Source organism: Abramis brama, assembly GCF_963993115.1.
Source record: "Abramis brama genome assembly, chromosome: 4".
NCBI classification, from domain to species: Eukaryota; Metazoa; Chordata; class Actinopteri; order Cypriniformes; family Leuciscidae; genus Abramis; species Abramis brama.
Window position 1 is genome coordinate 50,906,733 of NC_139966.1, and position 26,542 is coordinate 50,933,274.

At 36.0% G+C, this 26,542-nt stretch overlaps 1 protein-coding gene across 1 annotated transcript in view; it reads right to left on the reverse strand.

The window, feature by feature from the left end:
• The window catches only part of cped1 (cadherin-like and PC-esterase domain containing 1), a 51,163-nt gene extending 25,500 nt beyond the window's left edge, over positions 1-25,663 (reverse strand). Inside the window, exons 1-13 of the mRNA XM_084112702.1 lie at positions 25,031-25,663; positions 18,283-18,454; positions 14,058-14,152; positions 13,381-13,462; positions 9,199-9,283; positions 8,971-9,121; positions 4,922-5,052; positions 4,227-4,299; positions 3,979-4,134; positions 3,368-3,472; positions 2,991-3,142; positions 2,144-2,193; positions 1,044-1,230 (exon numbers count right to left, since the gene is read on the reverse strand). Of these exons, the coding sequence (XP_083968828.1) occupies positions 1,044-1,230; positions 2,144-2,193; positions 2,991-3,142; positions 3,368-3,472; positions 3,979-4,134; positions 4,227-4,299; positions 4,922-5,052; positions 8,971-9,121; positions 9,199-9,283; positions 13,381-13,462; positions 14,058-14,152; positions 18,283-18,454; positions 25,031-25,315 (1,724 nt within the window). The 5' untranslated portion in view covers positions 25,316-25,663. The remainder of the gene's footprint in view (positions 1-1,043; positions 1,231-2,143; positions 2,194-2,990; positions 3,143-3,367; positions 3,473-3,978; positions 4,135-4,226; positions 4,300-4,921; positions 5,053-8,970; positions 9,122-9,198; positions 9,284-13,380; positions 13,463-14,057; positions 14,153-18,282; positions 18,455-25,030) is intronic.
• Between the last annotated feature and the right edge of the window lie 879 nt (positions 25,664-26,542).

The window sequence follows — 26,542 nt, forward strand, 5'->3', positions numbered from 1 at the left end:
ATATGTAATCTAACCAATAGAATTATTTTCATTGATATAATCTAATGAAGTCAGGTTGAGATATATATGTATACACACACACAGTAGTCAACATTTGAAGTGCATCAAAAAAGTTAATCAAAGTTGTCCTAAGACAAGAACGGTTATTGTTCATATATATATTGTTCATATATATATATGGTTCATATATTGTTCATATGTATGTATATATATATATATATATACACACACACACAGTAGTCAACATTTGAAGTGGATCAAAACCTTTCATCAAAGTTATACATTAATTTTGAACAATAACCGTTCTTGTCTTAGGACAACTTTGATGAACTTTTTTGATGCACTTCAAATGTTGACTACTGTGTGTGTGTGTGTGTGTGTGTGTGTATATATATATATATATATATAAAATATTACATAAACATTATTATTAAAATATACATTATTGAACATTATAAAAAGCATTCATATCCATGTTATTTGTTGACTGTGTTATTTATTATTATCATTAAACATTTCTTTATTAAATACCAATTAAAAGCCCAATAGCTACTTATTATAATCTTGGGTCAGGGTCAGCTTTAAATGTGTAAAAGCACTTTTTCCCCCTCTGTGGGTATTAGAGATTACAGGCTGTAATGGAGTCCAGTAGACAGTAATCAGGGAATTTAAATGTGTGTGTGTGTGTGTGTGTGTGTGTGTGTGTGACTCGCCATGCATGGGAAAGCAAATTCAGAAATTAATCTGATAAATCAATCAAACGGTGAAGTGAGTTTGAGCTGACACATAAGAAGCTAGATCTGATTACCAAGAAAAAAGCAGCGACGGCACTAACCGTACCGCATACCCTTTGTTCATTGTTTCCCAGCTCAAGCTGCTGTGTTTTACAACACTGACTGCATGGCTGCTCAGTCCACACAGTAAAGTTTCCGTGAATTTATGCACATAAAATTAATCTCTTAAATGTACATTTGAATGCCACAATAATTAATTCTACAATCTGGCCATTGAGTTTGTGGTTATGCCATATAGGTTTGGTCTACCTGGGTCCACGATGTTCGTCCAGGTGAATGTGACAGTGTGGGCTGACTGGTTCTGGCCGGATATGAATGGTGATCACATCAAATGGAACCTCGGCTCGATATTCCTTCATCCATGCGTTAAACGTCGGCATCAGGGCCATCGGAGGGTCTGTGTACAACTGCCTCAGGTGAGGATCAACACACCTCCCTTAAAACAGAAGACGCATTTAATGGTTTTATACTGATTACCAGTGCACTGTAAAAAATAACTGTAAAAATAATGTCAAAATAATTAATTGTTTTGAGTAGGGTAAACTTCAATTAAACAAATTAGTTCAATCAAATTAACTTTTATGAGTATTTAACACTTTCTTTTTCTTTTAAGTCCACAAAACTAACACATTTTAACACATTAATTGTTTCATTTAATTTAGACAGTTAAATATGACTGAAACAGGGCTGGGGATTTCTATTTCCCAGCATGCTTTGCCATGACACTCGAAAGGGTGAGTAAATGCTAAAATTAAGTGTTATATATTTTTTTTTTTCAAGATTAATGTTAAGTGGGAGTTTTAGTAGTGTTTATTTTTTTGCTATGCTAATTTTTTCAGGGGTGGGGGTTAGCATCATGTTGACGAGTGGAACATGAGCTTAGTTTGAGAACAGAAATATGATAATTGTTCTCTTTCGCTGTACTCTAGCAATTGCTATGCCATGCCAATACTATCAAAGTATTGTGGTACCAATTAGAAAGTTAGAATTTACTGAATAATAATTAAAGCTAGTAGCCACATTGCTACTACTGAAAATATTTAAGTTGAGACATGTATGTATTAAATGTATGATTTAACTTACTCAAATATTTCAAGTTAAGAGCAAATAAAATGTAAGAATACAAAATAAAAATCTGCCAGTTCTGCTTACTTAAACTTTTAATTTCTTCACTTAAAATTTTGATGTAACTGATTGCCTTTTTTTTTTCAGTTTTGCCAACTTCGGGTTTACAGTGCAGTTGTAAAAAAAATTATATTTATTAAGTAAAAACAGTAGGTGCTTTATAAAAACAAATGTTTATTTGTAATTCTTATAGTCAGGTTAATATGTTACCACATGGTACTTGCCTTTTCTTGACAGTGAATCTGATGCCTCTGGGCTCTTTGGCTCATCCAAGCTGTTGGAATTATAGAAAGTACAGCGATTTTAAGTAGAAAACTCAACAAGTGCTCTAAAATGCTTTATTAATGCAGGTGATTGGAAGAATGGAACGTTAGCAGATTGTTTTCCAGGAATAGCAAAAGCAAGCATTTTATGACTTCCCCTCCTCATTTTAACATATAAAAACAATCAGTGTTCAGAAAAAGTGTCTTAACTTGTTTGAAGGACATGACATTGCTGCAATTATTCCTCAATGTAGTAAGATGCTCAAAGACTGTTATAACTTTGTACAATAGAGATTTTTTTAACCATTTTTAAATGAAGGAATATGTGAAATTATGCTATTCTGAAAATGCAAAAGTGTATTTGACAGTTTTTTTTTTATTGTAAACCATTTCAAATGAATTATTGCCATTACATAATAATAATAATATTAACTAAAAGAGAATAATTCACTCAATAGGGCTTTGGATTTTCTCAAGTTTCTTTACAGTGACAGATGGTGTGCGAGAGTGAGTAAATTAAAAGGAAAAAAAGGGAATATATAAAAGTAAGACATAAGGAGGTTTGGGAGATATTGTGTGAGAAATACTGTAAAAACAAATATTTTGACTTGACTGCAGATGACCTAATGCACCACAGGCTTAAAACAGGACATCACTAAGAATGATTGAATACAAATTATCTCCGGACCCTTGCAGAATTTTGCACGTCTGCAGCATAACTCATCTCATCGTTGGAGAAAGGATAAGTCTTGATGATATAACCCGGGGAATCTGCAAATGTGTCATGATGTGCAAGTATGTGTGTAACCTTTCAGTCTGATGTCTTCTCATGTAGTAAAGACTGAGTTCTTGGAGCAGGGCCATGAGAGCTGGTCTCCATCCATAATCATGTGCGCAGAGGGACTCTCCCTGGATTAGATCATGGTGGAGATCATCAGGAGGAGAAGATATAGGGTACAGCTGCCAACACACACACACACACACTTGATTTATTTAACAGACAAAAATGCACAACAGGGACATACAGGTTTATTATGCGATAAGTTTACATGGAAAGCTCCTTCAAACATTATGCATGTTTGCATGTCAAATTCAATTACATTTATGCCTGTTAGTCCATATTAATAAGCATACATACTATAGCTAATATGAGCATATTTAAAAGTACATAAAATGTGTCTTTACCAGCTGGAAGGGTCCTGTTCTTTTGAGGTGCTGATTAAACTGCCGCAGTAAATGCATCTCATCTGGAGGCAGACACAGACCGTTTGGCCCCTCACAGTCACCGTACTGCAGCACGAGTTCAAATAATTAGGCCACAATTAATGATTAATGATAAAAACTATTGATGTGCATGGGGAAAAAAGATTTTTTTACAAAGCAACAAAGACGACAAGGAAATTTAACTAAATAAAAAATTGACTGTTTGTAAGGCATGGGAAATGACTTATTTGATATTTTAATTCCCTTTTTATTAAATAGGCCTCATTCATGAAACACAAGCAGAAAAAAAATATTTTGGACTGAACTGAATGCACTGATTTTTGCAAGAATGGGTTCATAAATACATACATACATATGTTTAAAATCACAAACTCAGTGGCGGTTTTAAGAAAAATATGGTAAAACCTGTTATTGGACATTTTATTTCCTCTCACAGAATAAATGTTCTGAAAACATTTTTTGGATGTGCCTACATCCACTCCAAAAGGAGTGAGTCAGGACACATAAAAAGAAGAGAACTGTGTTTATTAATTAACTTTGAAAACATAAGGACACACGGATGTCCGTTTTACCTTTTGGGTCTCTTCCTGCATTCTAAGAGGTGAACTGGGCTCACTGTTGCATACTGGGAAAAGCAGTTTCAGCACATCCTCCAGCATATACTCTTTGGCTATCTGTCCGTCAAAGTGAGGGTCCTTCATTCCATCAAAGTGTAGATCAGTCTGAAGCTGTGACAGAAAGTGTGTGTGTTGATATGCTGCCATCTAGTGGTCATATCGAGAGCTTGCATGGGAGATCATGGATGGGTGTTCATTCTTACCTTCACCACCACTGGACGAAGAGAAGCGTTATAGTACAATGAGAAGGTCATTAACTGAAAACACAGCTTACACCTATAAGAAAAAAATAAATAATCAAGATTTTATACATTGAGCTGATCAACATATATATTATAAAATGATATATACAGTATAGCCAAAGGTATTATTAATAAAACAAATGATTAAATCAATGGTTTTTAAGTTAAATACAGGAAAAACACAGTTTTAGTCATGCATTAAAAAAACATTTATCAGGTTGAAATATTTTGGTAACGCTTTAAAATAAGGTCAACATCAGTATTTGTCCTATTCTTCTGCAATCCAGGTTTGTTTGAGCTGTGCCCTCTACTGTAGGTGTGAATTTACAGTTCCTTCAACCTGAGGCTTTTTATTATTATTTTAATATTATTTATTAGTTTATTAAAAACTAACAAGCATGCCCAGCCCAGATGAGAAAAAGTAATGCAAAAGTAAAGCAACATTACCTTCCATAAAAAGAAACTAGGTCATTTTAAATGTAACTTTCCTCAACACTGATAACAAATATATTGCCCAACGCATTATATGATTTTATTTTATTACTGTAAAGTGTAACCAGTATTTTCATAATCTGTTGTTATATAACAACAAAAGACACTTTTTTAAGATTAAAGTAGCCTATGTGGGCACTTTCTGGATGATGTGTGTTTATGACCTTGGTGAAGAGCTGCTCTCCTTTGTGGATAATAGAGCAGCTTTCAGGATGTCGCTGATAACATGATTCATGTGATCAATGGCTTGAAGAGAGAGCAAAAGACCCAGTCTTTCTCTAAAGAATACCTGCAACTGAAAGAGAGAGAGAGGTCTGACACAGTACATAAACCCAAAGATGAAGAGCATCAATAACAGAGAGAGATCTCATTCAGTCGTTCAGTCTCTCTAAACAAATTGAGCAGAACACTGCAAATTCTACACTACAAAACCTGTTCATCAATACTGATTTACCAGTGACATGCATAACTGCCACAGCAACTAAGACAAAAACTCCCCCACGTGGAAAACAGACTTTCATCGATTATCATTAAGCTTTGTATCAGTAGAAACCCGGTAGTATTTTCAAATGACCATGCTTTCCTCCCTCATATCCCCCTGAGACGAGAGATTTCTGTATTGTGTGTCTGGAAAAAACCTCAGATGATGCAAAAATCGTAATTTTGCGTCATCGGATGCTTTTTTGGCCAGAAGCTAGAGACTACAGCCAGTAGTAGGAGCTCGTTCCACATGTTTTCAATCCGCCCATAGGGGATGGGATCTCACGATAAAAACCAGTGAAATATCCCTTTAACTGTCAACAAGTTTTAGTACGAGTTGTCACCACCTAGTGGAGATCGAGTTATAAAGGATATTTACAGTACAAATTCATTTTTCTGGGTGAACCAATTCAGCTTGTGTCATTTTTTTATAATGTTGCATAGTGTTTAGCCTATGCAGTTAAAGGGATAGTTCACCCAAAAATGAAAGTTCTGACTAGAGATGCGCGGATGGGCTATTATTTCATCCGCAACCGCATCACAAAACTCATCATCCGTCCGCCATCCATCCGCACTAACGTTTCTAACCAATTTTCAAAACCGCACCCGCCCGCCATCCGCTGATTGGGCGATGCAAGGCGCTGCTGATGACAGCCGCGAGACTAGAAAGCTCTTACCTCAGAATATCAGCTGTGAACCTGACCTTATCTGATAGGCTACTGTAGCCTACAATATTTTCATTGTATGTAGCCTAATAGAAAACGCATTTTTGCACATCATTTCAACATGCTGCTATTTAGTCTACTAATGAATGCCTATTTCACTTTATTTTTTAGCAAATAGATAGAAAGCTCGAATAAAATAAGTCATTTACATTATAGGCTAATTAACTCTATGCACTTTCATGTCAGGGTGACGACTAGGACTAGCCTGCTCTGAAGACTCCCGTTAATTTTGAATGCACGGGAAGAGAGAGGGCGTCTTTTTCAGGCACAGTGCAATTCATTTTATATACCAACAACAGACCTAACAATCATATAGTAAACTATAGAGCCTCGATATTAAAGAAACGCCGACTCTATTCATTCCGAAATTCGATTAAATTCCACCGCACAACAGTGCACGTTCACATGTGGCTAATTGTCCATAACAACCCCAAAACGGACGTGAGCGCTCTGAAAGCGGCATGACTGCTTTAAAACTTTCACAGAGACCTCAAACAGAACAGCTGCCTTTCTTTAAATTGAATTTCGTTTTGTATTAATTATATCTTAATTTTAATCAATGTTTAATGAACCAATTGCCTGGATTTAATAGCCTAAATAAGAAGTAAATATCAGACAATAGATAATCACGACATGGAGGCGCCGGCGAGTGAACTGGAGTTAGTCTCATAAATCAAATCAAATCAAGTATATTTGTATAGCGCTTTTCACAATACAGATTGTATCAAAGCAGCTTCACAGTATTAAATTAAAATAAAATAATACAACAAGGTTTGTTTCTGGAATTTATTGATTGATAAAATAAAATTAAATATCCCCAAAATATAAACGAATATAAATGAACCGAAACTCAGCGTATAGCCTAATGCACATTCACATTCACGGCGTATAGACACATTTAGACGCATTCATAATCATTACTTTTACCGGTTCTTTGTGGCAAGCTTTATGCGTGTGGTCGTGCGCTTGAGTGCGGCTATACGTAAACGTTCATTATCCTGTAGGCTATATAAGTAAAGGGGCGATTTCTCAACGAATGACTTAAATTAACAGCCTTCTAGTCGACTAGAAAAAAAAAAAAACTTTTGGTCGGAAGCAGCCCTTATTCCACATATTTTCGAACCAGGGCCAGGCATCAGGACATCTGGTTTGAGAGAGCGACCCTGCGGAATGAACGAGCGAAATATTCAGAAATGCGCTCTCCATTTACGAGCTCTGATCGGAACAAACCCAAACCTCACTGTCTGCTGAACTTGCGCAGAACATCAAAATATAACCAGCTTTTTAAAATGTTTTTTAAAAACTAAACACTATTTTAGCACAAATTATGAGCTTATTGGCGATTTTTTATAATTATTGACAAAATTAGAATATAGCCTAGTAAAGTTTTTTTTTTCTTTTTAGTTTTGGGTGGGCCTGTTGAAAAGCGGAGCCATGCCTGAGCTACAGGACATCGTCTTTTAAAACATAACCTGCGCGAAAGAGAAAAAAAAATGAATGCATCATTGTACCCAGCACTTCTGAAAATGCACTTCCGAATGCGTCTCTGTCCCCACTCCCCAGCACATTTCAAACCAAACTGACGCCCATGCTTTATTGATATCTCTATCAGACAATGCCTTTTTTTGGATGTAGGTAGGCTATAGTCAGATAACAATATTTAACAATGTATAGGCTACATATATTTTTCATTTGATGGTTCAACCGCCCGCCAGCCGTCCGAATTTAATTAAATTTTTATTTTTTGTCACGTCATCCGCCCGATCCGCGGTTTATCCGCGGAGTCCGCGGCTGTAACCGCCAACCGCGCATCTCTAGTTCTGACATCATTTACTCACCCTCAAGTTGTTCCAAATCTATATTCATTTCAAGATTCTGAAGAATGTGGGTAACCAAATATTCTGGTCCCCACTGACTTCTATAGTATAGAAATAAAAATACTATGGAAGTCAATGGGGACCAGAAACTGTTTGTTTACCAACATTCTTCAAAATATCTTCCTTTATATTCAACAGAAGAAAGAACTTCATGCAGGTTTGGAACAACTTGAGGGTGAGTAAATAATGACAACTTTCATTTTTGGGTGAACCATCCCTTTAATATTAACTTTAATAAATCCCAGAGTTTTCAAGAACATCTTTGTGAACAGTAAAAATCTTAAATGTGTATTTGGCATGCTAACTTTGTAAATGTTCAGTACAGTACATGTGACATGAGAGAAACCATTCCACTGTACACAGCAGTACAACAGACAGAGGAAGTTGATGAACCCACCTGAAGAGTAATGACAGAGCAGTACCGTTAGAGGGCAGAAGAAGAACAATTGTTTATGCTTGTGAAATAACATTACTAGACCACACAAAACCTGCACTAAACCATCTTAATTAGGAGCTACCATATACATAACTCTAACATTATTTTTAATGAAGATGACACTAAGGGGAGATTTTGTCACAAGGACACATTGTTGCACACACAGTTTTGCATAAGATCGTGATCTATATCACATGGTGCACACACACACACAGACACACACACACAGGACCAGAGGGGAACGAGCAGACCAAGGCTTTATAGTGATCTGCTTGTTTGTCAGGACTCTTTTATCAACCATTGAAACTCAGTAAACATGATCCGTCTCATATTAGATCTCAATGTGCCCTCCAGCTGTTTACAAGACTCTGATTGAAGCCTCTTAAGTAATCTGGCATCACACACACACACAGCAATGAGAGCAGTGTTTCACAGCTGCGTGGAGGCCTAATAAACATCACATGAGGAATAAATGCTTAGCCAAGCCTTCATCATCAGTAAACTGCAGCACAGGGACACACACTGCAATATTAAGACTAGAGAAATCTCATCTGATCTGATTTAAAAAATATAAATGTTTATCAAAATAGCCAAAAGGCACCTAATAATGATTTCTAAGCTCATTTGAGTATTGACATGCAGATATTGTTTTATTTAAACTGTAATGGAAAATGGAAAGGAAAATGTTTCCTTACCTCAATAGCATAACTAGTTTTATCCAGGTGGGTTTTGACCAAGGCTGTGCGGTGGACGAAAGCGGTCAGCGGTGTTGCAGAGGTAACCAGGACGTATACATTTACAGTAGCATTCAGGCCCTGATTGTCTGAGCGTGTGATTGGCTGCCTCCTGTAGGACACAATCACAACAACTCTGAAGAAAAACATTTTTGGTTGGCCATTTCCCTCAGATGTGGCATGACTTACTGTTGATCTTCAGCAGTGTTTGGGGTTCCCTCTTGTGGAGATGTGGAAAAAGCACAGGCTGAAGGGTGTATGGGTAATGTCACTCCTGAGAAAAGAAAAACAGAAGGCAGAGGAGAATGGAGTCAGGCACATTGATTTCCTCTGTGAGGAAGACACATAGCACATGAAGGCCAAAACTACTTTAATTCTTTCCACAAAGACCTCCAGACATCTGTCTAGAGATCCCACGTTAGCGAATCATTGAGTCTCACCACGTTTCTCACATGCAGGTTTTGCTTCTGTGATAAATAAACTGAGCTGCCTGTCTTACTGCTAACCGTCGACACAAAGCAGCCTCATAACCTCATAAGTGTTTGATTTTGGACGCACTACATAGGCAGAAAGTGCAAAACAAACATGAAGCGCACAAGAGACTTTAATCTCAGATTATTTAAATAGAATTTGACATTAGCATGGTGCTAAGCTAACAGCAAGCTAGTCATACAATTTCACTGCACACAAATATTAGGTAAAAAAGTTCATTTTTAAAAAGTAATTGACGTTTTCCTCGCCTCATCTGCCATGTTAGAATGACTTTCAATGTCGCAATGCATTCCTTTCTCCATGAAAAGGTGTGCAATTCTGCCTCAGAATTTGGTTAAAACAAGGTAGGTCTCTTATGGTCACCAAGGCTGAATTTATTCAATCAAAAATACAGTAAAAACAGTAATACTGTGAATATTACAATTTAAAATAAATGAATAACTTCAGAAATCATTCCAATATGCTGATTCAATGCTCAAAAAACATTTCTTCTTCCTATTATTATTATCAATGTTAAACATTTTGCTGCTTTATATTTTTGTGGAAACCATGATACATTTTTTTCATGATACTTTGATGAATAAAAAGTTCAAAAGTGCAGCATTTATCTGAAATATGTTGTTTGTAACAGTGCAAAAGACTATGATAAATGTAATACATCCTTGCTGAATTTGAACGGTAGTATATGTTTTGCAATATGGACACATTCTCAATGGAAACATTGTTAACAAAGAGACTACATATCTTCATTCACTGAAACTGCCAGAAGTTGCATTTTAGAGTGACATGCACCAGACGTGACACGACAAAACAACTAGCGATAAAAGCTTCCTCTTCAAAGCAGCCACATTCGCAACAAATGATGAGTCTCAGCTCATTTTGTCAGTCTCTTCAGTTCGTATTTCTGCGGTGGTGCACAAGGCTTCATTGCTAGAGCCAGATCACGGTCCTGTGAGGCCATTTGCATTATATAGGATCATTTGACTGCAATTATAACTAACTTAAAGACCAATAGAAATCAAAGTGTGTGCAGTGTGCAAATGTGTGTTTATAGGCTTCATATCAACACATGCACTCAGCATTTCTGAGTGAGAGAGTGATTTGGCACTGCTGTGCGAATGTAAATTCCTTCACTGATTCCAGTCCCTGTGTCACCATTTAATCAGAAACACACACGTGAGAAAGGATGCCACCATACCACACAACTGAAGCAATGCTTAAGCCCCTCAAACATCTCTACATTACACATCTCCAAACCTTGTTCTGTTAACCCACACCACACCAGCCTTGGGCCCCGTTTCAAACCCCAAACCCTTATGAAACATCAGGATCTCTGTAATTCGTGCTTCTGCCAAAGTCCTGGTCACTCCCAACCCAAGTGTGTGAGCTATGCTGAGTTAACTTGACCCGTCCATGACTGACCCGTCCATGTCATGTGTATATTTGTGCACCCTACTGTACTCCTGCCTTCAGATATGATTATAAAGAGGACACAACCTTGCCTAGCCAAACCCCAAACACCAGGACTCAATCGTTCTTGTTTCTGTGGGCGACGGGCCAACAGGAAGGACAATATTGTTTCAGAGCCGGAGACAAAGCCTCCTTTTCTGAAGCTGGGCGGTCTTGATGCCACGGGGCAGCGGGTGAAAAATCGGTCATTATTGTCACAAAACATAGGCTGTTATCCTCCTCCTTTGAGGTCTTTCAGTGGTGATGCCCATAATTGGTTTAAAGTAGTTAAATTAAGCATGATCAAGTTCAAAGAGCTTCGTAAATACGGCGTTCCTCTGACATTTAAGAAAATTCACTATTGCTGAAATTAAATGTCATTTATTATTTGCACTTACCTTTTAATAGCCATGCAACATATCACCCTTGACACTGACTTTTATAAGCAATTATAGAGAAAACCTTAAAACACTCCAATACACTGCTGACAGAAGTGCGTCACTCACACACACACACACACACACACACACACACACACACACACACACACCACTGTCAGAGATGTCAGTTAAATTGAGAATGGACTTTGTTTTTCCAACCAATTTAAATGATGAAGCTTTATTATAAAGGAATTTGAAATCCTAATGAAAGCCAAAGGGCTCCAAAGGGGTTGTTTTTGACCCAGTGTTGTTTTTGTTAACTTTGGCAATTTATATAAAGCTGAAATAAAATAAAATATAAAAAATATAACATAATATGACCAAAAAAATAAATAATAATAATTTGAAAAACAAACTTAAAGGGGTCAATATAATGCCATTTTTTGTACAAGCTAATATGATTCTTTAGGGTCTAAATTAAAAGTTTGTAATATACGTTAATTAAAAATTCTCATTAGTACTGTAAGAAAACACTAATTTTACCTGGTCAAAAACAGCTCTGTTTTCAGCACACCGTTTAAGTGCATGTGTCTTTAAATGATAATGAGCTTTGCTCACCCCGCCCCTCTGTTCTGTGCGTACACCGTTTGTAACACAATAACCATAACGCGTTGTTCATTATAAACGTGGGATTATGAATTATATTGAGAACATCGTACATAGAAAACATGCCGTAATGTACCCTGAGTGTAAACCTTAGCCGCATTCATCGTGAAGCGTGCTAGCGATTTGCAAAGATTAATATAAATATTAATATAAAGGTTAATAAAACGTTACACTCACTTCTTCTTCTGGAGGTGCAGCAGGAACACGAATAGTTGGTACCGATCCTTTTTTCAGGAGCAGCTTCTTAGCAAAACCAGCTTTATACTGACCCTCGTTTATAAAGCAGTCTGGTGAAATGATTCGCGCAAACATGAAAGCATTGACGTTGATCGTGGGGAATATTCCCTTCGAAAAACAAAACTCAGCCACTGCGTCTTCAGCGGTTCGGATTTAGGAACATCAAAATGATGCTGTGTTCGTTATTACACCCAAGAACAGAACACCACAATCGCTTAGACGCCATTCTGCTCATAGACAGTGCTCCAGCGTATCAACAATGACCGCGCGGACTATGATTGACAGTCAACAATCGTGGGAGGGGCGTCGATTTTGTGACGTCACAAAATCGAACGGCTTGATTTGAGACAGGGGAAAACATATAAGAAGATTAAAAAAAAATAAAAAACACTGGATGGATTTTTATCATTTTATGATGGTTGTGTACAGGCACTGCCAACACACATTTCATTACAATCAACTTGTAAAAGTGCATACATTATATGACCCCTTTAAAAAAAAAAAAAAAAATTGAAATGTTGCCTTGGTCACTAACTGATAAGTTTAAGATGAAGTACTAAATTAAATGTAAAAATAAATATTACGAAAACTTATAAAAATAACAAAAGCACATACAATTACTAAAACTTAAATTCAAATTAAAATGAAAAGATGAAAAATATATAATTCAAAATAGAAATAAATTCAACAATAGTATATAATTAATACTGACTTAGATGGAAAAAAATGGTTCAAACTCTTTAAAATATAAATATTTTTTGTGTTCCACAGATGAAAGAAAGTCATACAGGTTTGGAACAACATTAAGTTGAGTAAATGATGACAGAAATTTATTTTTTATGAGAACATATCCCTTTTAGTTTCTTGCAAAATGTCAACTTCTTGCAAAAATATGTCATATTGTTTTAGAAGACTATATGTCACTACTTTTATGGTCATTTTATTTATTTTTTTAAAACCCCAGATCACTGGACTGCTTTTGTCATACAGAAAAGAGAAACATGAATATGCAAAACGTCTCCTTTTGTGTTCCACAGAACAAACTCAGTCAACACTTTAAAAACTACTCATATCATGTTGTGGCTGCGAATATTAATGTCTCAGTATCAGTGTTAAAAACTAAAATGCCTGGAACATTCCAGCTCACCTGACAACTGGCTGTCCGTCAAAAAACGGCAGACTCCGCCCATGTCCAGAAACGCTCCGGCAAAGGCTGGTATTATGTTAACCTGTGTGAAGAGGTCAGAGTTTAACCAAGACCACCCTGAGTTTAAAAACATTTAAAACAGTCTTTCTGTAATGCCTTAAGATCCTGCGAGATGACTAATGGCCTACGAGTGAGAGAGATTTAATAACTGACACAGTAAGTAGCAGTTGTTCTTGGATCAATTCCAGAACTGTAACTGACCCAAGAAACTCGCAACAGCTGGGATATTTAAGCAAATCTGATCATTATATTAGCATTACTAAATACAGGTTTAAAATGAATTGTAAGTAAAAATACAAGAATAGCTCAAGCTCTTATATTTTCTGCATTTAGAGAGTGAGCTCAGAGTCGTCGAGATGTTGGAATATTTTACTGCGTCCTGGTTTCTATAAACATTCCCTTTGAACCTCTGGACCAGATCTTATTTCACATGCATTTCAAACAAAAAGCATTTGGCATAAGCACTTGGCTTTTGTGTTTGATTTTCCTTCTCAGTTTCAGATCTATAACAGGCCATATTTTTTAAATGATTGTGCATTACATTTGATCATAAACAGGAATCTCTTGAAGAGCGCTGGATGTGATTTCGGTCAGCTATAGGGAGTGGGTGGTCTTACCCTCTGGTGGTGATGCGGATGGGCAAAGTTGATTTTTCGCAGGCAACTTTTTTCAGAGCCCTTTAGACATATCAAGACAGACCAGTCTCTTCCATCTGTGTTCAAGAGAGAGTGTATTTAGCATTTAGATGAAGAAATGAAGTAAGAAAAAAAAAATGGTAAGATCAGCACTGATATATGCTGATGACAGTTTGCCAAAAAGATATGATTAAGGCAGTTCAGCACACACTTTTTTTTGGCTAAATCTAAATAAGGACGTACATTTCTATTGTTTTTTAAAATAAAGTTCAATATTATCATTTATCACTACTGTAGATGAATCCAAACCCTATTCCTAAACAACTTTTTATTATAATTTAAAGGCCATGAATTCAAAATTGTGTGGCCCAATTTATACATTTCTGTTTCAACAGTAAAATGTCGAAATACCATAATTTTATTGAGGAAAGAGAACATCCCTGAATGTCCCTAAAGGGAGGTTTTGTCATATTTAGCTCACTTCTAGGGACAATGGTCCCCCAAGTATAGCTGAGTAAACACTGAAAGAGAACACAAAAACTTAAGTGAAGCTGTCTGTATTTTCGTAATATTGAGATAAGGAAGAAAGCTTAAGGCTTGGAAAAATCTTCGTTCTAATAATAAAGGCGGCCAATAGTTGTGAAGTCCTTTTGCAGTCTTAAAAATGAGGACAAAAGTGGATTACATAACGCTGTGGCAACACTAAGCGCAGTCAGGAACAAAATGAGACAGCCAATTTTCCATTTGGAATAAGATTGCCTTTGTGTATACTTGACATTCTTTTAACTTTTTTATTTCTTTTGTACAGCTTTGAATGAAAAGAGGGACGCTCATGGTTTCGATCAAGACATCAAAGACATGTAGCCCCCAAATACGGTGTACGCAATCTCTCTGCATGCAAACATATATGATTTATGAGTGGCGTTTTTAATTCACCAAATGCTAGACCAGAGGTTCAGATGTCCAATTAGCCATCTAGAAAGCACAACATGGTCGGTCCATTTGAAACAGGATATATTAAGGCACATAATGGGTCATATCCTGAGCTTCATTACATTACAGCTTAATGAACCGACCAAAAATAAATAAATAAAATAAATATATATATAATTATTATTGTTGTTATTGTTAATAATAATAATAATAATAATAATAATAAATTGAAACCAACCAATCAGATTAAGGGTTAATGTTAGGATTACGAACAATTATAGGGATAGGACTGATTAATAGGAATGTTGTTCCAAGTCCAAAAGGATGTTGATCCAGGAACCTTCAACTTGGTTAAATCAAGTCGATTGTGCATTTGTAATGTTTATAAATGCTTTAGAAATTTGAACCATTGTTTATTGAGCTAATAAAACTTCTTTAAATTCTTTAAGAGAGAGACTGGAAAAAGCACATCTGGTAGTTATTGTGGTAGTCAGCAGTGCTCCAGGAAATGGGCTGGTGTGTATTTGGCATAAAGTCCAAACATTTGTGCCTGAGTGCCGTCCCAGCCCAAACAACAGGAAGTACTGTTTATAGCCAAATCAGCCCTCTTGTCCCTCCTGATATGATCATGATAATTTCAGCTCATTCTATACAAATAATGCTGTTAACAACACATCATTTCTAATCAATTCCATACATTTGAATTCTTCTGCTTCACGGTTTTCCCATGGTTTCCAGTGGAGTTCCAGGCCAAAGCCTAGACAACAGCCTGTGGCTGCTGCATACTAAACAGCCTATAGTTAAATTAGCATCTCCGTTAATCTGTACTGACTATATAACTGTACTGACTATATAACTGTAGTGACTATATAACTGTCACCACATGTGAATCTATGATCAGACACTTTGCACACATACACTATCTTAGATGTTTAATGTGCCAGTAATGGAATAGCACTGGAAAGGACACTGATGCCTCCAGCGTTCTTGGCATTAAGATGAGTGTATGTATCAGTAGCACATCTGTGTATGTTTCTGGTAAAGTTGTTTGGGTGGAGCTGTTGGCCTGATGACCTCAAAGTTTTTGATGTGGTTGGCAGGCCTGGCCGTAAATCTCACTGACAGCTGCTGACAACCTGTCTTAGTCCACAGCGGCAAACAAACACCTGCTCAGTTCCTCACATAATACACATGTACTTGCATGGCCTCATAAAATAAAATAAAATAAAATAAAATAAAATAAAATAAAATAAAATAAAATAAATAAAATAAAATAAAATAAAATAAAATAAAATAAAATAAAATAAAATAAAATAAAATAAAATAAAATAAAATAAAATAAAATAAAATAAAATAAAATAAAATAAAATAAAATAAAATAATGAAGTGGCATCCAAAAAAATAAAGTTTGAATAATAAAGGTAAATGCATTTATAACGTTACAAAAGATTTCTCTATCAAATAAATGCTGTTCCTTTGAACTTTCTATAAATCAAAGAATCCTGTAAAAATTCTAGGTCTAGGCAAAACATCTCATTCATGCTGATACCATAATTCAAAGTATAACATATAATGTAAACTAAATTGGAAAAATGGAAAATAGAGGCATTTTCATTAGTAGACTGACATTTGGGCCTCCCTGTATATTGTTTGTATTTATTCACCCACAATAATGTGTCATTACATCATTCATTCAGCAAATGTGGTTTTCGAAAGGACTTAAAAAACAGTTATGTAAAAAAAAATATTATTTATTTTTTAAGAAAGGGCTCGAAATCACATTTAACTACCTCAATTTGTGTTAATAAAGTTGCATAATACTAGTTTATGCATCAATATAAACATCAGGATGAATTATGACATAACCAAGTATCAATGGTCGACGCTATGTACGTGAAAGACATTTACAGAAACGAAACGGCTCAGTTCGCTAGAGAGGCCTCCATCTCAATCACCTCTCTGTGTGCGGCCATGGCCTGGAGGAGATGGAGAGGAGGGTTTTAGGACCCCAGCTGGGAACATAAAGAGACCAAATTAACCCCTGAATCACCTGATGGTGGACGGGAACAACAAACCTCTGAGATTATGATCATGAGCTAGCAGCTCATACAACAGTGCAGTTTATTACATGACTCTCTGGAATACTTGATTCTGATTGGTCAATCGTAGCATTCTGCGGTCAAATATTTTTGTATAATGACCACTTAACTATATTTGACTGTGTCCCTGGATACCAATCAATGATACCTCAACACAATAAACACACAACATGAAGACACACACACAGCAGTCAAGTGACGGTTGGCTAGGTTGGAATACTCGCATACTACATACTATACAATATGTGCTGTGCACTGCGTACTAAAAAAAAATTTAAACACTATGCAGTATTCAAAAATAAACATTTCAAACAGTAGCAATTGTTGTCACATGACAAGTGTCAATCTTGAAAATGTACAATTACTTTTCATTTTTTTGCGTAAAACAAATATTCAGTTCAATCAAAGAAAGTAAGACAACAACAATTGATTATATTTAAAAAAAAATATATATATATATATATATAATAAAAAAACAAAACAATTGACATTAATTCCAGTTCATTCTTCACATTAGAAATGGAAAAAGTCAAGTGCATTGCTTTTGTATCGTGTTTTGGTTGTATACTACACATATTTGTGAATGTAGTTGTTCACTGCAGACATTCCATGCATCCACAAAATTTGCATACTGTCACACGAGGTTCAAAAATAGAAGCTGGTAGCATGCCAGTCCAAACATACCCAATCTGTCCTGAGCCCATACAGTTTATGCATGCATATGTTCTGAACAGCATATTAACATCATACTCTTACCATTTTAAGTAAGCATTATGTATTCTGTGCATAATATGCACAAGATGTTCAGTATGCATAATTAAACATAGATATCCTATTACATATATGTGACAATAAACTCAATAGAATAATATATCCCATAATGCAAATGCACTTTCTTAAGCTTACATTTTCAGGTCGGCAAAAAAAAACAAGTACATTCAGCCACGATTTAACAGACAATTGAATTAAAAATGCTACATTTACATATTTACAGAACAGCATATTAGAGATGACAAATAGATGTTACTAGCTAAATGAGGTCATGTGACAACCATGTAGATTACTATAGTTTGAGGTATTCACTGTTGCACTAGAAGACAAAACTAGGCAGCATTCAGTGTACTGTTTACTGTGTCTGGATTTACACACAAAAGGGCAGGATGTCGCTCTCTCACCTCTTCTGTCCTGTCTGAGAGAGGCGCTGGTCTCTGCATAACGGGCCTGATCCACTCGATAACCCTGCTGCTGTAGGACTCTCTGGTACAACTGGACCTCAGTGTCCGTCGGAGCGTGCTGGCCTGTCAGAATAATGGCTTTTCCCGCACAGCTGTGTTTAGAATGATGCACCTGGGAGAGAAAGAAAAGAGGAGCCGATTAGCAACTACACTTTTACATTTGAATATATATGGTTACTTCCTTTACAACTTGTAAAATGTACAATAAACTTGATTTGTAAGTTACAAATTCTCCATGAAGTTCATAACAGTATGGAGTCAAATCCATGCTACATATATTTGCAAAAAACTAAAGCATTGCAAAGTATGGTGCCTTGATCTGTTGTGATCTGCATCTGGATCTGAAGACATAACCTCGAGGGTCTCAAGAGCTCACACTTAACTGAAATGCAGAATAAAAGGAGCACTGAAAATGTTTTAGTAGATATGGCCATGGAAAATCTGTGTTGCAAAATCTGTTGCGGAGATAAAATTGGAACAAAGTTCTTAAGCTTCTTTTATAGCTGTCATTGATTTTTGCAATTAATTATATCTTTAATTGTGCTCTGTTTTATTTTTATTTTGTGAATCTTTATTTTTGTTCGCAAAACTTTTAAATTAAAGACTTTTTTATCTCGATACTTTATTTTTCTTTTGCAGAACTTTATTGTTTCGCAAATCTTTGTGGCATGGATTTTACTCCATATAACAGGTCTCAACAGTGTCACATGTGAGGATCACAACCCCAGGGGCTAATCAGAAAGGCAGCCGAGCATTTCAAAAGTACCCATAATGCAGTGTAGCGTGGTAATGACCTCTGTGGGCCGTCAGGTAGGGAGGAGGGCTGAACCCTGTTTTCTCTGAGAGCAGGATTAGATCAGAGAAGACTTTAGATGCCTGGACATGTGAAGGACAGATTTCAGGTGATGGCAACTGCACGGGAGAACTGTGGCATTCAGTTTAGTTTAGCATCAGAGGAAAGTTTGACAGCATGAGTCTGATTAAATGTCATTAAACATAGCACACGATCATCTAGTTCCATGTTGCGTAACAGATTCAGAGGAACACAGCGTTATTTGGGCAGAGCTTCAGCAGAGTGTGTGACTGAGGAAGGGAGGGGAGCGTTTCCTCTCCTTCAGCATGGATGATACCGATTCCTTTTCTTTGCTCTCCGTATGTGTTCATCTTTTTCTGCAGTCGTGCTGTGCTGATCTTTCTCGCTCTCTCTCAGTGGTCCACTCCTCCTCTGCTTGTAACTGTTTCCATCTGGGAGCTCAGCCACATTAATGAAAGGGTCCTAAATGGCCAAGTCAAACCCTGCACCCCATTATTTGCTCATTTAGTTTACTATTGCTCATGCACAAATTAAGGATTAAATAAAAAACCCTAAACAACCTTGACAAATCATTATAGGAGAATATTGTGTATAATAATAATAATAATAATATAAAAGAGTTAGTTATACATTAAGTAATATTTAAAAATTTAATATGTTCTAATTAGATTGAAGAATTATATTTACATATAATCATAATAACAATAACATTATTGTTATTATTTTTATATTATTATTATTATTTGTAAATACAATGCTTATAATTATAATAACTAGAAATGTATAACTAACCCTTTTTTCAACAATATTACTACTACTACTACTAATAATAATAAATAAAAATAAAAATATTAATAATAATTAAATTAAAGTTATACATTTCTATAGTAATATATTTATTATTTATATATTTATATATATATATATATATATATATATATATATATTTTTTTTTTTATTTTTTTTTATTATTTTTTTTCATTTAAATTATTCATTATTTATTAATTTTTCACCTTCACATATTATTTTATGCAATATATTGGATAATATTATTTTAAGCAATTAGACACCTGGTGAACAAAAATAGTGAAAAAAATCCATATTTACACTATGCCATATCTAGAGACTTTGACCATTAAGTAGGCTAACCATCTAAAAAAAAAAACACACCCAGGCAAATGCCTAATAACTGAACACGCTAGTTTTGCATGGGACGACACCACTAAATCGAGTTTTTTTATTTTATTTCACCCACTAGAATTCCAACTTCATCATTAACTTAAAAGAAACAAGAGGCACCTCATTTCCATTCATACTTAGTTTCCTACTCTTTCTTCCCCACGTCTCCCAGTCTGTCTCTCCTCCTCCAATCTGCTCCCTCTCTCTTCCCCCTCTGTGAGACCTCAGGCTGCAGACGCTAATCTAAAACATGCAATTACTGGACTGCATTCATTTCACCCACCGTGTCTGCGGCCCAAGACACAAACATCATTACTTCATTAAAGCGCTGCCTAAAACAGCCCAGCGCTCAAAGGAAGTAATAACAACCAATAAGAAACGTCTCATGAAGAAAGAGGGAAATAAGAAGGAAGCTGGGAGGGAAATGAATATATATATTATATATATATATATATATATATATATATATATATATATATATATATATATATATATATATATATATATATATATATATATATATATATATATATATAAACCAAAGAGCTGAGAGAGCAGAATGATACATTAACTTTAATAAGATCTGAAATTAAATCAGCTATACACAAAACATTAAATCCTCTCAGGGAAATCTTGCTTTAATTCCCTCCACATAAAAACAGGAGATGAATATACACATAAATATTAATTTAGTCCTCTGGTGCAGGGATCTGTGAAAACACAGTCACAGCTGAAATTGCTCTTTCGTGGGAAAGCATCCGCTTTTGCTTGCTAACTTGGAGATGATGAACAAGCAGAGGTCATTTTAAACAGGAACCAGACAAGTCCACGAGTCTTGAATGAAAACGTATGAGAGGTTTTATTTTTTAAGGGATATCATATGTGGGATGGTGTTGTTGGTATGTGCAACTAAACTCCAAAAGTGTTTGGACTAAAAATAATGCTTCTATCTTTAGAGGCCATCCTACTGTCTCCAAAGGGTCACGACTTTTATGGCCCACATGCAGAAAAACACGCAAAGACATGCGTGCACACATGCAATGCTGAAACAAATCACATGTATGCTCACACTTATGCAAAAGGGTCACAAGTGCTGTGTACACTACAAAGAAGCAAATCTAAGCAGCTCAACATCTGCACTCAAATTCAAACAACTCAATCCGCACATGCCCCCTGACACAATAAACATGATAAAGAACAGACCACCCTGATAGATACTATGCAGAAATCCAACACATGACCCTTACACGAAAGTGTGCTGGTACTACTGACGGTATCAGATGCTACATTTTTAGTTGTGAAGACAACCAGTGTAGTCAAGCCAGAGTAAATCACCCAAACGTTTTTGAGTGGTCAGGATAACACTTTGGGAGTTAATGTCCTTGCCAAAATACCATCATCATCTCAAACTCTTCTCTGTTTCCTTATACTCAATGTGGACAGGCAAGCCAAACAAAATTGCCATTTTATCATTATTAAAGTGCTCACACGCATCAGAGCAATGGCATTTCAAAAATTAACTTGCACAAACAGTGGTTTTCTCACAATAAACTGTAGTATGTAAACATTTATGTCGAAATAGAAAATTATCTGTAATCATGCCTATAAAAATCCGATTGGATGTCACATTTGGATTCAATGTTATTTTTGGTTACACAGACACTCTACTAACTACAAGTAACTTTGCATCTACATGTCAACTAACTCTCATTGGAGTATTAGACTAGTACACTGCTAGTGGACTGTTAGGTTTAGGGTTCGGGTTAGTAGAACAAGTTGACATGTAGTTGCAAAGTTACTTATAGTCAGTAGAATGTCTAAAGTGGACTATTGAAATTAAGTATTACCTTATTAGTGTTAGTGTTACTTTTATTCTTCTAAAAAACTTTCTACAGAGAAAAAGCCCCCGTAATCCATATTCAATATTTATAAACAGTGCGAAGCCCAGCTGGGTTGGGTTAACGTGTCCTAGACTTCAAGAGGCCGCTTGAGATGTGGAAAGGAGAGAGAAAACAAAATGTGGGTTCTGTTAGTATTCAAAGGAGACCTCAAACTCTGCTTGTCCATGCAAAGTGAATGGTTTACTTGGCTAAACATTTGGCATTGGCTCAAGATTTTATTCAAGCTTCCCCCCCCGACCACAAACTACTTCTCCCTGTTTTTCTGCGCTTTCCTCGTTTCTTCCTCCCCCTCCACAAATACCTCTCTCTCTCTCTCTGTGCCACTCTGGATGAGGGTTTCTGTTACCACTGGCTCCGTGGATAAGGTTCAGAGGTTAATCATGGCTGTCGAGAGGCCCCTATATATAAAAATAACCCTTTTTTACTCTCTCTCCTAGAAACGTATTCGAACGCAAACCACATCAAACACATGACATACCAAACACGCCTCTATGCCACATCAAGACCCTCAAAACAATGCGACGCATGGTGTAGAAAAGAAGTGCGCGCTACTTGCTGACCTCCTGTACTTGTCCTCTCCCCACACAGTCAAAAAGGCAGACAATAAACTCTCAACATACTTGAACGCGCACTTACACGGTCTCTTTGGGGAGCATTCAGGCCAACAGAGATGGAGTGCAGTTGTTCGTGCAAACCACAGGCCTAATATAGACTATAACATGAATAGCATGTGCTAGACAGTAGGTTAACACTGTCTCCTGACAGCAAAGTCACAGCAGAGGTTTGACTTGTGCCTTTTATACTGCATTCATGAATAATATATTAGTAATTCATTCAATTGATATACATTAACGCTGTAAAATAATGAGTATTAAATATTCTAAATATTTTTCAGTATTACATATTTTAATTATGCATTAAATTTAAAATTACATTTTGAATAATACATTAAAAAATTAAATATTTAAAATAAATAATGCTGTATTTATATTATATTATATTATATTATATTATATTATATTATATTATATTATATTATATTATATTATATTATATTATATTATTTTATTATATGACTATTATTATATTATATTTTATTTTATATAAAAAATAAAGTGTACATTCTATGTGATTATTATGTGATTACAACCGTCCAACTGGCTGCTAAAGTGTGATGTCTAAACACTACATAGTGTGGTTCATATTATCCTGACATATGGCAGCAGTCAAAGCAGTTATTCACATTCACTCTGTATGTGTGTGTGTGTGTGTATGTGTGTGTGTGTGTGTGTGTGTGTGTGTGTGTGTGTGTGTGTGTGTAAACACTAGGAGTTAATCAGCAGAGAGTGAATGCAATTGTGCGATTCTGGATCACAACCAGGCGGACTCCGGTCCAAAAGCACAGACAGAAGTGACTTCGCTTACATGAATGTCCGTCCGCCATTAGTTTCTAGGGGCGACGAGACAGCAGTGGTTTATGGGATGGGAATTTTTCACTTTTCAGAGTATGCACAGCAACCATGGGAATAGGCACTTAGTTCAAATGAACATTATGAATAATGTAATATGACATTATGGTCATTCATACAAACATTATAGTGTTGCTTATTCTTGTGTAAAAACTTCTAAACACAAAACAAATGCCCAGAATCCTTAATTCGACAAGACAAACTGATAACTCTATCTGACTGAAGACACACACACACACACACACACATTGAGGACAGCTGTCATGGTTCTCAGTGTATACTTCCTGCTCGGAGTTAGTTAGTGCGGGATTATCGGAAGGCATACTCCCGCATCCATGGCTTAAAACTAAACCTCTCTCACCTCTCATTGCTTTCCTGCCCTCATCTTCTGCCTCACTGACCCTATTTTCTCTCTCTCACACACTTTTCCATGTTTTGCGCATTCTTTCTCTCTCTCATGCACAAATGCTCCACCCTCTTCCTCATAATACAAAAGTCATAAATAAACCACTGGCTGGGCATCCAACATGACAGACGTTCTTTATTCCTGGCATCTCTCCTCAGATCTTTCTATCCCATACTGACGTAACACTTCCCCGCACAAGTCAATCATCCCTGCTTGGACAAAAAGCATGAATGCACTCATAAATAACCCCTCCTTCATGAGCTCTCTTAAACCAATGAATGTCCAGCCTTGAGTTTCTCCTCCTAAAATACCACCAACAAAGACACCCATCATAAATAAACAATACCCACTGATTATTTTTAACCAGGGGTTTCAGTGGGGAAGACAAGTATCCCAATGCAACAGCTTTGCTGCTAGTGATGAGATCTTTGAAGTAAAGTTTTTGATTTGAACAACATTTGTAACACAGCTGAAGTCCAGTGACATCCATTCAACAGCACTGGAAATAAAATTTCAAGTTTCTATATTTCAAGGCTATATATCAAACTAAATGCATCCAGTATGAAAAAAGGCTAATTAAAAAATATCACATTTTAAATACATAAATAATACATTAAAGAATTACATTTAAATGCTGTTATGAGTATTTTTTTCTGTAGGCTATTATAAATGATTAACGATTAAAAAAAAATTCAATACATGAATAATACAATACATTTAAAAACAATGCAGTAATACTACATAATATAAATATTTTCAGTATTATTAAGAATTATAGGCTATCTTAAATATTTGTATTTTTATATTTTGTAAAATTATTTTGTAATCTTAATTACATAATAATAATAATACTAATAATATTGTTGCTGTTGCTTTTATTATAGGCAATGATGAAATAATGAACTTTTGGTTTACTTACAAAACCATTTGTCTGTGATGCTTCTAGTAGAGATATGAGTCTCTCCGGGTTTTTGAGTAGTAGTTTATACTCAAACACCGCTGATTTGTTCCTTTGGTCCCGTTGACTGGACTTGAACTCGGATCTGTCCCGGTCCATAGTCACAGTGTGGTAAAACAGCCCGACCGCTATCCCCAACAGCAGAACGGGACCCGTGCAGCACCTCCGGCGGAGCGTCCAGATCCCACGGAAAAGCATTCCCACTTCTGCACAAACGTTCCTGGATAGAGTCAAGAGACATACCATTGGGAATGTGCGTTTGGTCCCCTCATCATCCTTAAGGATCACGGTGCGCTGTCAAACGACAAGCGCTCAAACGCGCAGTTCAGGAATCCGAAGCGCGCATTATCTGAAGACGCTTCATGACATGATCATGGAAAATCTTGAACTAATTCGACGCGCGTCAGAGCTGGTGGTAAAGTCTCGTTTCAACGGTCCGGGTGTCCAGGCAGTGAAAAGTTTCTCTGAAGTCTTCTTTTTTTTTCTTCTCAAAGCTGCGTAGCCCCACGGTTGATTAAAAACACTCCCGAGCAGCGGAACCTCATGACTGGGAGTAATGATACGCCTCCTTCACGCTGAGCGCGCGCCTGCCTTATTGCCTTCCTTTACCAAACCGCTGTAATTAAACTTCGAATAGGTGTCTCAAACATATTGAACTTAAAGGCCTATCCGTTCCTGGACGTGTGTAAACGGTCATTTTACAGTATGTTTTTTTTTTTAATTGTTGGTCAGTGTAGACGAGCGTCTTACTGACATCAATGACCGTTGCGTCGCTTCTCACTATTTTTAGGTCTCGCGCGCGCATACGGTTTTTAAAAAATAGTTAAATCACCCTAACTTTTAAAAACGCGTCTCATGATCACATTTTCATCCAGCTGTTGAAATGGAAACAACGGTAGGAGATACTGTTAAAGTTAAATCCAGCAAAAAAAAAAAGAAAAAAAGAGTGTTTGTGTTTTTCCTTTTGATTTGTTAAGTGCACACCTGGTTTGCGTTAACCCATTTATTCCCAACATTTTCCCAGATAAGTGTGCACATGCATTTTACTCTTTGAATAGCTTAATGAAACAAAATACATTGCTATTCTGATATATATATATGTATATACACACACATCTCAGTTGTGTGCAAATAGGAATGTTTATTTTTATTTTATTTAAAGGAGCAACACTCCAATTTACCATTTACAAAAAAAAAAAAAATTAGTGACCGCTGACATGATTACATGTATTGTGGTCATGATTTATGAGACAGCAATTTTAATAATAAATAAATTAAAAAGGACCCTTAAATATTTTTTATAATTTACACTTGCCATGCTAAATGTTCACAAGTCTGAACTTTAAAGTTCACAATAACAAAGTAAATGTTGTCCACAAATTAAATTAGGCCATATGAAGAGAACAGCATCTTTCTCGCCCTAACTAAAACCAGAGGGCACTGATTGGTTGATAGGAGTGTTGTTCCAGGACT